At 38.4% G+C, this 14,222-nt stretch overlaps 1 protein-coding gene across 27 annotated transcripts in view; it reads right to left on the reverse strand.

Moving 5' to 3' along the window:
• Positions 1 to 14,222, reverse strand: part of LOC129636178 (uncharacterized) — a 431,707-nt gene that overhangs the window by 252,141 nt on the left and 165,344 nt on the right. For 25 of the 27 annotated variants that reach the window (XR_008706715.1, XR_008706714.1, XR_008706742.1 and 22 more), the window contains one exon: positions 13,693 to 13,799. Coding sequence is in view for 23 of the 27 variants with exons in the window: in XM_055559469.1 (XP_055415444.1) it covers positions 13,693 to 13,799 (107 nt within the window). In the remaining 4 variants the exon portion in view is untranslated. Of the gene's footprint in view, positions 1 to 1,081; positions 1,387 to 13,692; positions 13,800 to 14,222 lie in introns of those variants that run through there. The other 2 variants (XR_008706741.1, XM_055559473.1) reach the window with 1 other exon arrangement.

A 14,222-nucleotide genomic window follows, 5' to 3' on the forward strand; every position in this document is an offset into this window, starting at 1 on the left:
GATGTTATGGAAAGAACTCTTTGGCCAACCCCATAGTTCCTCAGGCCAATGAAGAAATTTCTGCGGCTTGGAGCCTTTCAGCTGAGGAAAACTCAGTCCATCTTTTAAGGTTGATAGCTATTTCAGATAAACTCACCCAGGATAATTTCCTTTCTTAATCGCCCTCAACATCTATCCATTCAAGATCTTAATTACATCTGTGAAGCGCCTTCACCTTTGCCATGGGAGTGGCACGTGGTCACTTTGGCTTTATTATTTAGGCCAGAAGCAAGTCACTGGCCCCACTCACAATCGAGAGAAAGGGATTATATAAGCAGGAACACCGGGCTTGAGAGTCCAGTGATTCACCCTAGAGTCGGGCCAACACAGTAGGTATCAGACACAAGTGACCAGAAGGAAAGAGTCCAAGGGAGGTATGAGCCTGACTCAACTCCACTGTGCTAAGACACTTCAGAATTCTGCCCTGAGAAGAAACAGCAGGTCTTTTATTGATGGCGCTAAAGACACTCTGTTCCTGCTTCATTGCTGCTATTTTTGCTGTGTCTGAGCAGCACCTTTACCTGCACTCTCCTACCCCTCGGTCCCATCGAGGTTGCTCCAGCTTGCTTCCAAAATCCTCCCAGTTATAAATATGCAAATGTGAAAACCATTATTTTTAAGGAAAAGTAAGAATACAACTCTTGAGATGACATGAGTCAAATTTCTATGTAGAAGGCCACAAGGTCATTTTCATGAGCTTAAGGGAATCAGTTTGAATAGAAGTAACACTTAGTCGTTTGTGGCAGAAAAGCTCATAGAAGAGTTATTCTGAAGAAATATTTACTCTCTGTGTGTGAATGTGCCTCTGTTTATCTTGACATTATAACCTGAAACACTAGAAATAATTGGGCAAAATACGCCATCATGAATTTTGTGTACATCTCTAATTTTTAAAGCTGAAAAACTACCTATGGGGAGTGAAGAAAAGAAAAAAAAAACATAGAAGCAAGGAAAGTGAAAATAAAATGCCTTAAAATAGTGCTACAGCACATATAGTACTCTTATTCCCAAATCATTCCTAAATAATAAAATACAAGTACTGTGCTTTCTAAATGCCAAATCCATATATTTTCAAAATGCTGACAAATATATACTAAGAACAAAATCTATGTAACCACAAATATAGGCTATATGCCCTATGAAAAGAAGCATCATTTCTTAGGTATTTTTCAAATTTAAGTACAACCATTATGTTTCATGTATTTATTGGTAAGGGCTTCCTAGGCAGCTTCCTCAGGTGGTAAAGTATCGCCCAATGATGCAAGAGACACAGGAGACACCAGTTTGATCCCTGGGTTGGAAAGATCCCCAGGAGGAGGAAATGGCCACCCGCTCCAGTATCCTTGCCTGGAGAAATCAGAGACAGAGGAGTTTAGTGGGCTACAGTCCATGGGGTCACAAAGAGTTGACCACAACTGAGTGACCGAGCACAAGCATGGTTTATTAGTAAACATTCAACAAGGAACTTTTTATTTTCACCTTTTTCTCAGCACTGAAAAGTTAATTTAACATGGTTTAGTTATTATTTCAGTTGAGGGGTACATGGGAGGAAAATGATGATGACGTCGTGCTATTTGCCAGGGAATTTGCTCTTACCTTTTTGACCTTCCTCTATACTATGGTAAGAAAAGACCATCTACTTATTGTTTTATATATTTTGTGAGCTGTTCATCTTTGGCTGTGCTGGGTCTTCGCTGAGGTGCAGGCTACTCTCTAGGTGCAGTGCTCGGGCTCCTCTTGTTGCAGAGCATGGGCTCCAGGGCACACAGGCTTCAGGAGTCATGGCACGTGGGTTCAGTAGTTGGGACTCCCAGGCTCTAGAGCACAAGCTCAATAGCTCTGGCACATGTGATTAGTGCTCCAAGGCACGTGAGATCTTCCTGGATCAGGGATTGAACCCATTCTCCCACACTGGCTGGAAGATCCTTCACCACTGAGCCACCAGGGAAGCCCAAGACCATCTACTTCTAAGTCTTGTTTTCTACCTAGAACTTCAGCATCACAAGAGATGGTGCTTTACTCTAACCTGCTCCACCCTGACACCTCTTCTGGTATCACCTGTTGCTATGAGAAAATCTGGAACAGAAAATCTGGATGATAGTCCGGAGTCTTCAGTAACATTGGTAGAGATGCTCTAAAGAACCATATAGAAGCATCTTTTGAAAAGACAGAATATTGTGTTATACTTTTAGTCCTTCAGAAGGCAATGGCACCCCACTCCAGTACTTTTGCCTGGAAAATCCTGTGGACAGAGGAGCCTGGTGGGCTGCAGTCCATGGTGTCGCTAGAGTCGAACACGACTGAGCGACTTCACTTTCACTTTTCACTTTCATGCATTGGAGAAGGAAATGGCAACCCACTCCAGTGTTCTTGCCTGGAGAATCCCAGGGACGGGGGAGCCTGGTGGGCTGCCGTCTATGGGGTCGCACAGAATCGGACACGACTGAAGCGACTTAGCAGCAGCAGCAGCAAGAGAAGACTGGTCTCATTTTTTTAATATATATTCTGTTCTCATTCAAGTAGTCTTTAAACAGCAGGCATGTAAATCACACTCTACTAAATGGCATTTGGTCCAATTAAATTTTTTCATTACTCATAGAAGCTGAATTGTATTCCACATTCATGATATTTACTGCAGCAGTAACTTGTTCTCTATCAGTGGTAAGTCTTGGTGCATTGAGTTTAAGACCCCATTGAACTTTTACAAGCTTCTCAAATTCCTGACATTCATTCATTATACTACCCACTAGAGAAAAAGGAGGCACAGAAAAATGTGGTGTCAATTATGTTAATGACTTTAAAAATAATATACTAAATGTGAACATTATATGACTGGCTAATAGACTGAGTCAGAAATTGTAAGCATCTAAAATTCAAGTTTAATATAAGTCAAAATTTGAAAGATATAAAGGTTCCTTAAGATGCTCATGGTTCATCATTGAAAAGTTTTCAATATTTAAACCCTAATAAAACTCTGAATGAAAATAAAAATAAAAACTATGGATGAGTCCATCCATCCAAAACATCTTTTACTTTCCTCAGAACTTCTAGGAGGGTTTTTTATTCAAGTGAATGTCAGAGTCATTGTTGGTAGTACAAGTTCATCTATCAAGGTCATTGCTTTGTCAATTTGCTCAGCCAAATGGCTACTGAATAACTATTGTTTCTATTCAAAGTGTGCTCACAGAATTATTGAATTTTATTTTTTTCAAAGGTATTTCAAACTGGTCCAAATTCAATATGGTCGCATTTCCCCCCAATTCCAAAACTATGACAGTTAAGAGGATCGGATATATTTCTTAAACAACAGAAAAGAAGAAAATATTTTTTAAAAGTATGACTTTTCAACATTTATTTCTATATGTCCATATATTTATGTACTGAGTAGTAATAAATATGTACAAATAATTGCATGCAGTCATCACTAGAATTTGCATTTAAAGTGGTCTCATATACTAAAATTACAAGGCTAGCCATCAAATAATAACAATTTATATTGAAAATAACAAAAAGATTTATATTTGTAATCTTTTGTGTGTGCTTAAATGACTTTCAGGTCTTAATTAAAAACTTCTTTTGTAGAGATCTATGATAGTTCTATAATTTAGCTCACTATGATAATTTGAGGAGAGAAAAAATATTACTAAATTAATTTTAAAGCTATTTCCTTTGGTGCCTTTATTTACAATCTCTTTACTTCAGAATTCAGATGTTTTTTTCTAAGTAAAGTAGAATTGGACAGAGATATAAACCACCAGTTTTGTTTTTCTTGTTAAGACTTCCCTCCTACAACTGAATAGAACTGTATCTATCTAGAGAGACCAAAATGTAATCCTGACTTACTAAATGTCTGAGAGGTGAAAGTGTTAGTCGCTTAGCGGAGTCTGACTCTTTGTGACGTCATGTACTTCAGTCCACAGCCTCCTCCATCCATGGGATTCTCCAGGCAATAATACTGGAGTGGGCTGCCATTGCCTTGTCCAGGGGATCTTCCCTGACCCAAGGGTAGAACCCAGGTCTCCTGTATTGTAGGCAAATTCTTTATGTTGGAACCACCAAATGTCTAAATCCTTATTTTTATAGCACTTACTTAAACTTTGGAATTTAGTTCATCAACACCATAGCAGATCCCCCAGAAAACCCTGTAAATCATAAATTGTAGTACTCGATAAATGTCTAACACCCTTATTTATGTGTGTCAGTTTAGACCAATTCCAGTGAAGCAGCATCACTTGAGTTTTGATAATTAAAATAGAAATTATATATAAATCAAAAGTACCTAACTCTCTAGAGATACGTGGCACATAATGGGATTAATGGTATATAAGTAGAATTTATATATATTTAATAATATATATAAACATATAGATATTTGCCTGTATTTCAAAATATAGAATATAAAAGTTTCAATGGACTTACATTTTTGAGTTCTGGGGTTTTATAAGTTTTTATGCCTTGGGTAATGAAGACATGTATTTCATTATAGGAAACAATTTGAATACCCACTTTGAAGATTACACAAATCAGTTTTACTAGAAAGATGGTTTTTCAACCAAAGTGAAATATAAACAGCTACAATTCAATTTAATGTAACTAAAAGTCAAAAGGAATTTAAGATAAAGTTGCATTTTAAAAATACACAAACATACATTTAAGCCATACATACATATACACATTCTAGTTATAAGAGAAGGTTAAATTAAGCTACAAATGAAGAAACGTAGAGTAAGACATAAGACTGCACCAGTAACCATGGTTAAAAAAAATTATATTAAAAAAATGCAGTATTTGATCAACTGCATGTTTTGACATTGAAATATCTGAGTATATAAATTCAAAGGTTGCCCACAGGCTATGTATAGGGCCCAAGTACATTTTACATTAGAGAGAGTAGCTTTTTAATGTTCTATCTTGTATTTTTTAGAATTCTTTGTACGCAAGCCACATTAACTAAGGGTTTCCCAGGTGAAAGTGAAAGTCACTCAGTCGCAACTGACTCTTCGCATCCCCATGGACTATCCAGTCCGTGGAATTCTCCAGGCCAGAATACTGGAGTGGAGAGCTGTGCCCTTCTCCAGGAGATCTTCCCAAACTAGGGATCAAACCCAGGTCTCTCACACTGCAGGAAGATTCTTTACCAGCTGAGCCACCAGGGAAGCCCAAGGGTTTCCCAAGTAAAGAACCTGCCTGCCTATGCAGGAGATCCAGGTTCAGCCCTTGGGTGAGGACGATCCCTTGGAGAAGGAAACAGCAACCCACTCCAGTATTCTTGCCTGGGAAATCCCAAGGACAGAGGAGCCTGATGGGCTACAGTCCACAAGGTCACAAAAGAGTCAGACACAACTTAGCAACTAAACAACAACAACTTATTAACTAAATCTGGCTAACTGGAATAATGGACAAGGATCTGGGATTTATAGGAAGAGGCTAAAAGAACGTAGGGAAAAGTTTTTAAAAATCTAATATCAAAGAAAACAGGAACCAAAGTCTACAAAAAGCCAGAAACTAGAATTGAATTCATTCATGCCACGATCGCAGGGCTTTGCCCCTGTGTCATCAGGGCAAGATTCATAACCCAGGAAATAACAGAATTGACCGGACGAGACAATGACAGTAAGGCGTGTGACAAAATCCCCTTCTCTTTTTTCTGACCTCATGACTCAGTTGCTTCTCTTTCTTTGTCTACCTGCACAGGCCAGATGACTGATTCTCTGGGAGTGAGGGATGCAGGCCAGTTCTCAGCCCAGCCTGGATGCCTGAGTGCTTGCCCCCTCCAACCTCCCTTTACCTACAACACAAGCGTATCTGAAACTCAGCCTTTTCCAGCAGGTAAAAGACAAGGCCATTGTTGCTCCAATATGCCCTCTCTTTTTTGATCTGGCGTTATTTCTTATGCTATTGGTTCTGTTTCTACTTCTTGGATAGTTTAAACATAATAGCTAGAGTCCACAGGTGATAATTCACTGACTGGAAACTTAGGGCGGGGATTGTTTGTTCCTGCTGTCTGTTGTTTCACTGACACTTGCTCCTGAGTCTTCCTTCTCATGAGATTTGAATTAGACCACAAAAGCATCTTAGTGTGTGTTCCTCTACAGAGTCACTTTTGTTTTGCCAAGTGTCCAGGGTTATTTTAAGCCTGCTGCTGCTGCTGCTAAGTCGCTTCAGTCGTGTCCAACTCTGTGCGACCCCATAGACGGCAGCCCACCAGGCTTCCCCATCGCTGGGATTCTCCAGGCAAAAACACTGGAGTGGGTTGCCATTTCCTTCTCCAATGCATGAAAGTGAAGTCGCTCAGTCGTGTCCGACCCTCAGCGACCCCACGGACTGCAGCCTTCCAGGCTCCTCTGTCCATGGGATTCTCCAGGCAAGAGTACTGCCTAGCACTGCACATATTAATATTTTAGCTTGATGGTTCCCTCAACACAGAGAAAATGCATATTTGAACATTAAATAGAAAGCAAGTCTGTTGCTACCCACTCTTAGGTGTGATTTTTATCCTCTGTGGCAGTCAGGTGAAGACAAATAGGATGTCCTAGAATTTCTTTGACAATGACCAGAATTATTTTTAAATTCCAATTTTTTTTCACTGAAGTTGTAAATCTTCAATAGGGCTGACTGTTTGAAAGAATTTCGATAAAACCTTCATGCTTTACATAAGTCCAGTCTTGAGTGCCCTCAACACAGTAATTAAAAGAAGCCTCTTTGATATAGAGATGGGTAGTGCCCCCAAGAAAGCTGAAGCCACAAGAGACCACTCACCACCTGCGACCTCATCTTCATTTTTGACCCTGAGAGATTTCTCTTATCTGTTGCCAGTTCATCTGTATCTTTAAAAGAATGTTTATTCTACCTTTTGCACTGTTGGTGGGAATGTAAATTCCTCAAAAATCCAGGAGTGGAAACTATCATATGATCCAGCAATCCCACTACATGGCATATACCCTGAGGAAGCCAAAACTGTACCCCAGTGTTCACTGTGGCGTTGTCTACTATAGTGAGGATGTAGAAGCAACAGAGATGTGCATCCTCAGATGAAAGAATAAAATAACTACACATATACAATGGAAAACTACCCATCCATAAAAAGGAACACATTTGACTCAGTTCTAATGAGGCCAATGAACCGAGAGCCTGCTATTCAGACAGAAGTAAGTCAGAAAGAAAAACAAATGTCGCATATTAACGCATACATATGGAATCTAGAAAGATGGTCCTGATGAACCTATTTACAGGGCAACCATGGAGGTGCAGACATAGAGAACAGACTTAGGGACAGGGGTGGGGGGCAGCAAGGAGGGGTGGGATGAATGGAGAGAGTGACATGGAAGCATAGACACTACCATGTTTAAAATAGATAACCGATGGGAATTTGCTGTATGATGCAGGGAGACCAAGCTGGGACTCTGTAACAACCTAAGGGGTGGGAAGGAGGTGAAAGAGGGAGGGGCCATGTGTATACCTGTGGCTGACTCATGTTGATGCATGGCAGAGATCAACACAATAATGTGAAGCAATTTCCTTTCAATTAAAAATAAATGTTTGGAAAAATAATGTTTATTTTATATTACTCATCACTTTTTACAATTTTTCTAGATTAAGTTTTTCCATGATAGCATTTAAAAGTTCTTCGTATTATGAAATGTAGTTGAATATATCAAGATGAAAAGAAATGTTCATTAATATCCTATTCAACTTCCTATAGCATCTTATGCCAGTTTTGTTTTTTAAACTGTTTTAAACAAATTCATGCCCTGGTCTTTTAAAACTTTTACAGTTTTGAGCTGCAGTAATTGAAATACTCACATGTCAGTGAAAATTGAAGGAAAACTCAATTTCTTACAGGTACTGAAGACATATGCAAAACATTCCTGACATTCGTGGCAATTAAATGAACACATGAAGAAAATAATCTTGATTTAATATGGATGTAAGGTAATATGATGTTATGCAAATAACACTTTCAAAGAGTTTCTTAAGAACATGTGAAAAGCAAAGTATTACTCAAATCTAAAGAATCCTATTTAATAAAGGCACTGCCACTAGCGGCTATGGTAGCCAAAAGATGGAAGAGAAATGATAGAATGATAAAGATCAGAAACACAATGCGCCAAATATTTTTTTAAATAAACCCCAAAAGTTGGTTGCAATGACTTTCTCAACAAGCTATGAATGAATCTGGAGCAAAGTACCTAAATCATTTTGATAATCAGATTCCTGAACAGTCACAGTCCCACAGTCTTAAGCGCAAGGACATTATGTTATGTATTTTCAGTGATAGTAAAGGGGGAATGTCACAAACTAGACTTAATAAGGAGGTAAACAGAAGCAGTTCCAATGGAATGAATGAGGTGATCAGTGCACATAAACATCAGATTATTGATCATGGAAATAGTATTTTAAGTATTGAACACCTGATTCTGCATTCATTTATAACTGTTAACTACTTGCAATAATTTAGCATTATTGATTTTTAAAGAAATGTAAGCCAATGTATTCTCAAATGATAAGAATAGGGTCCATCTTCACTTATTTTGGGGAACACATGTATACCTGTGGTGGATTCATTTTGATATTTGGCAAAACTAATACAATTATGTAAAGTTTAAAAATAAAATAAAATTAAAAAAATAATAATAAAAGTAGAAACAATAAAAAAAAAAAAATAAAATAAAATAGTTATACCTAACATTTTTCTCATATGTGAATACTATACATCATCTCAAACTTTGCAAAAAAACTATAATGAAAACTGAATTCTGCTTCACCAGTTACTTTGGCTGTAGCATTTTACCTCAAATAAAGAGTCTTAGACTAGCACAGCTCCCTCCTAATCCTTCTAAAAAAGTAAACCCCTAAAAACACAAATTGCTTTCAAGTAATTTAATTGTGTCCAAGAACAAACCTGTTTCCAATAGCCAACAGTATAAAATACACGATATTTGCATGTTTAGCAATATTTGACTAGATTCCAAAGAAAACAGAACATATTATTTATAACTAGTAGAGAAATCAATCAAGGCAAATCAAGAATGACACAGATGTTAGAATTAGTAAGTAAGGACAATAAAGTATTTTGAGTGGTTGACAAATTAAATAGAGACATAAAAAGTATAGAAATACCCAAAGCGGACTTCAAGAGATGAACACTATAATATGTGAGATGTAAAACAATGGGACGAGGTCGATGGCAAGTTGTGCGTGTAGAAGAAAAGACTATGAACTTGAAGATCTAGCATTGATTACTATCCAGTGTCATCCACGAACATCATCTTTGCAAATCACTTTTACATGAATAACAACCTAACAGATCTCGAGCTTTTAGATTTTTGGAAGAACTCTCCTTGGGGATAGCTGCCCACCCCATTCAGGACCCATGAAATGGATGAAGGTCAATGATGATAGAGGTCCCTGGGCCGCTGAGATCGGCTGTGGGAAGCTGAGTGGGACACCTGCTCAGAATGCCACTCTTCCTGTCCACTGCGGACAGTTCCCCCAGCTCCTGTTGTCAGTGGCTCCTCCTTACTCAACCACAGACTTTAAACTCGGCGCCCAATGCTGGCCAGACCGCCTGCCCTGTTCTTTCTCCAGGCACCCACACTCTGATGACACTAACCTCCTTTGGGGGTATCCTTTAGTAGATTCCATAGTTCCATAAACCTAGGTTGCCTGTCACCTACCCTGGTCCAGGGGACATATATGTTAGGCCTCCAAGAAAAGGACTGAAGATGATCACTCTTAAGATGATTTTGCACTTCAGTAGCAAATCAAAGCAGTACCAAAACTTCTGCTCTGCCAAATGTGTGTCTTTCACTCAGGATAATAGTCATAGGAAGAAAGAAAGTCACAAAATCCTTTCCTTTACAATAATCTGGTCCAAGTTGCTCTAAATTACATCATAAACTGAGCCAGGTTCTTGAAGGTTACTTTTCTTATCTAATGTCATCCATTGCCACAAAAAAATAACCCAAATTCCAAGAAATAGCTAAATGCTTTACCAAACAGTCTCCATAATCTGTGTGAAGTATGTCAAATCATATGGTAATAATAAAATAATGGTAAGAAGCATACACACTGGCTGCCCTATACCTTTTTGTCTACTTTGATATGGACTGCCCCTAATGACATCTTAGACAACACTAACAAAGCAAAACAATTGTCTTTGGGTATATAGAGAAAATAAAAGACTTACTAATCATAGGAAATTGTATTGGGGTGTTGTGTATATGTATGTATGACATCAAATATGAAGTAGATCCCAAAATGTATTCCTTTAAAATTAACTTCTTTCATGAACCCTTTCAACCTCAATCAACCCTTTGGAAAATCTCCATCTATTTTCACAACCACAATTATCAAAGTTTGAAAAATCACTTTTATAAAGCATGTCAGTATTTTAAAATGACAATAACCAATGTACAAAAAATCTCCAAGAGTAAACAAATTTCATTTAATGACTTGATGTAGTATCAATATTCCTTTTCACCTATTAGACCATTCTAGCAGTTTCTCTGTCCACCCTGATGCTGGGGGAGAAGGGGATGGCAGAAGATGAGACCACTGGATAGCATCACTGACTCAGTGCACATGAATTTAAGCAGAGTCCTGGAGACAGTAAAGGAGAGAGGGGCTGGTGTGCTACAGTTAATGGGACACAAAGAGCCGGACATGACTTAGCGACTCAACAGCAACTATATCTACACATCTCATAAGTTGCTAATATTAGCATCTCATACCCCAAAGTTCAATTGTGCTGTATAAATTTCTCTGCAACATAATTACTAGCATATATCCTAAGATGATTTGGGGAGGAAACATGCAAAACAGCCTGGAGATACATAAATCCTTTTTGCGTACATTCTCTCAAGGTCAAAATCTAGCACATAAAAATGGTATCACATTAATTCTCTTCAAGGTCATGATTAGAAAATACAAGTTTGTGGAAAAACAGCAACATTTGCATGTCACATGAAGTGTGACCAATGACAGGTGCAGCCCTTACATGGCTCATAAGACTAGCAAAAAATGCTGCACAGTGACTACCCATTCCATAAAAAGAAATATTTACTGAAATGGAATGGACAGTGATTCCATATCATGTTGCTAAATCAGGCAAGCCTGACTAAATGAACCCTCCAGACAGGAAAGACGTTTTTACACACTTAATAGGGTGGTATAATTCTAAAGAAATGTAAAATCACGATAGAGGCTAAGGAAATCTACTGGTCACATTCTCATTCTGGAGAAGACAATATTTATCCTGGTGAAGTCACACAGCTTGTAAAGGGCACAGCCCCCAAAAGATGCCCAGTCTTTCAGAGTCTAATTCACTGTTCTTTCCACACCGGTAATATATTTTAGAAATTACATTCTGAGGATAAAATTCAAAACCAAAACAAGAATAAAAACTTCCCACTCAGGGGCTTTGAGGTAAGATCCTTAGTTGAGTCTAAAGGAAAAAAAAAAAATCATTAGCTTGAGTTAGAAAAGGATAACCCTCCTCTTCCTGCTAACATTCCTTCACATTTTGCTTTTGATCATTGCTAACAGACCTCATTTGTACTGTTTCCTTTAATGTTCCTCTGCCTCATCCCATCTCTCCTTCAACTAAGGAAGATTTGGGGGTTTTCAAATCAAGCCTTAAGCTAGCAAGGGCCAAGTAGATTGATAACCGAGCAGGATGCCTTATTAGCAGAGATTGCAAACACTGAAAAAGCCCCCAACATTCCAGCAAAGATTTCAGTGTTCATTTCTCCTCCAAGTTACTAAGGTACCTCTACTTTGTGGCCTAAATTGCTCTCTTGCTAGCTGAAGAATCTCCTCATTAGTATGAAGCTATAAAATATTAACAGAGGAATTATTCTTTCTTTGGAACAAGACACCTTGCACAATTTGCTCAATATATTCCTAACTTATACTTCCTGGTTCATTGAAGAAACTATCTAAATACCACTGAACAGAAGATGGAGACTCAGCCATGACAATATAAAATAGCCAATAATATATTGAAGAATAGGCTCTGTTTCATCATGATAGTTATTTTTACTGGTTCTCTTGATCATAAACTTACAGGGGCACAATTATTCCCAAAACAGTCAGAAGACTTGCTGAAATATTTACAACGGTTACACAATATTAAGAGTCTTGACAGATTGCTTTTATCCTGAGTTGTCCAAATATGCATTTGCTTGTATAAATTATTCCAAATATTATGAAAATAAGACATACCATGCTGCAAACAGTGAAAGTGTTAGTCGCTCAGCTGTGTCTGACTCTTTGCAACCCCATGTTCTGTAGCCCCCCAGGCTCCTCTGTCCATGGAATTCTCCTGGTAAAAATACCAGCTGCTGCTGCTGCTAAGTTGCTTTAGTCGTGTCCGACTCTGTGCGACCCCACAGATGACAGCCCACCAGGCTCCTCTGTCCCTGGGATTCTCCAGGCAAGAATACTGGAATGGGTTCCACTTCCTTCTCCAGGAGATCTTCCATATCCAGGGATCAAACCAGGTCTCCTGCATTGCAGGTGGATTCCTTACCATCTGAGCCACAAGGGAAGCCCCTTTTTATATATTCCCAATGCCAAATCCATAAGGAAATATTTTCAGTAACACTGAATTTGTGTTTTCACCCCCGTTTTTTGTTTTGTTTTGTTTTGTTTGCTTTTCTTGCCTTAGACATAGAAGAGATCCAATGTGGGTCTCAATAAAGACAAGATGTACAAAACAGAATTTGCAAGAACAGATTGAACTTCATTCCAGTATTAACTTGAAGGTTGAAGCTCATCTAATTCTAAAATATTAAGAAAATGTTCTGCTCTAGAGTATAAATTTTTCATAAACATAATCCTTGTTGTTTAGTTGCTGAGTCATGTCTGACTCTGTGTGACCCCATGGATCATAGCCCACCAGGCTAACCTCTGTCCATGGAATTTCCCAAGCAAGCATACTGGAGTGGGTTGCCATTTCCTTCTCCAGGGGATTCTTTAGCTTAGCATTTTTAATAAGGAACAGAAATCTGTCCTGTAATGTACACAAAAGGCCTGGAAATCAAGCCTTCTCTGGGAGATTATATACTAAGTTGATTGCTAACTTTGTTGTGGCAATAGATTATATTTGAGACACTAACATACCATGTTAGAAATTTTAATGAACATTATTATAACATTCTTACTTTTTAGTTTTTCTGTTTTCTATCAGACAATGCTGGTCAGGTCTGTAAACACAACTGCAGATGATTCTCCTTGAGAGCTAACATCTTCCTTTCTATGAAAACCATGCACAAAAATTCATGAGGCTAGTGCACATTCTTAAGACTTACATGTACACCCTGGAAATGCAGTATTTTTTGGAGAGCCTAAACCCTTAGATCATACCAGATGCCACACACCAGTCATGAGATTCACCACTTGAAATAGCCAGTACAAGTCAGCTAATGAAACCCCCACACATGAAGACTCCAGAAACCACGACCCACAGCTCTTCTTCTTTTAAACCCAACACAGGAGGATTCCAAAGAAATACATCAAAGAAAATTCATTGTCATTAAAATTGAGTAAATTAAGTAAGCCACTGTAACTTCCACAGTCCTTCACAAATTACTTTAAAAAAATAAAAAGTGTACAAGGCACAAAATAAGTCACAGACATTATCCAACTTACCAAGCTGTTCAGCAAGGAAAACTGATGCTGAAAGCTGCCACCTGTCCACACAGTCATCAGCAGAATCCGGTGTAGAGGTCCCAATTCCTGAGCAGGAAACTTCCCATCTGCAGGAAAAAAATAAAAAGGTCAAACATTGACAATTCTCTCAAATATGCATATATATCGCTAATAAATATGTGCATATCTAATATATACATATGTACATATAAATTATATATATATCAAGAATTATTCAGTTCAGTCACTCAGTCGTGTCCAACTCTTTGTGACCCCATGGACTGCACGTCAGGCTTCCCTGTCCATCATCAACTCCCAGAGTTTGCTCAAACTCATGTCCATTCAGTGATGCCATCCAACCATCTTGTCCTCTGTCTTCCCCTTCTCCTCCCACCTTCAATCCTTCCCAGCATCAGGGTCTTTTCTAAGGAGTCAGCTCTTTGCATCAGGTGGCCAAAGTACTGGAGTTTCTGCTTTAGCATCAGTCTTTCCAATGAATATTCAGGAGTGATTTCCTTTAGGATTGACTG

Source organism: Bubalus kerabau, chromosome 21, assembly GCF_029407905.1.
Source record: "Bubalus kerabau isolate K-KA32 ecotype Philippines breed swamp buffalo chromosome 21, PCC_UOA_SB_1v2, whole genome shotgun sequence".
Taxonomy (NCBI): domain Eukaryota; kingdom Metazoa; phylum Chordata; class Mammalia; order Artiodactyla; family Bovidae; genus Bubalus; species Bubalus kerabau.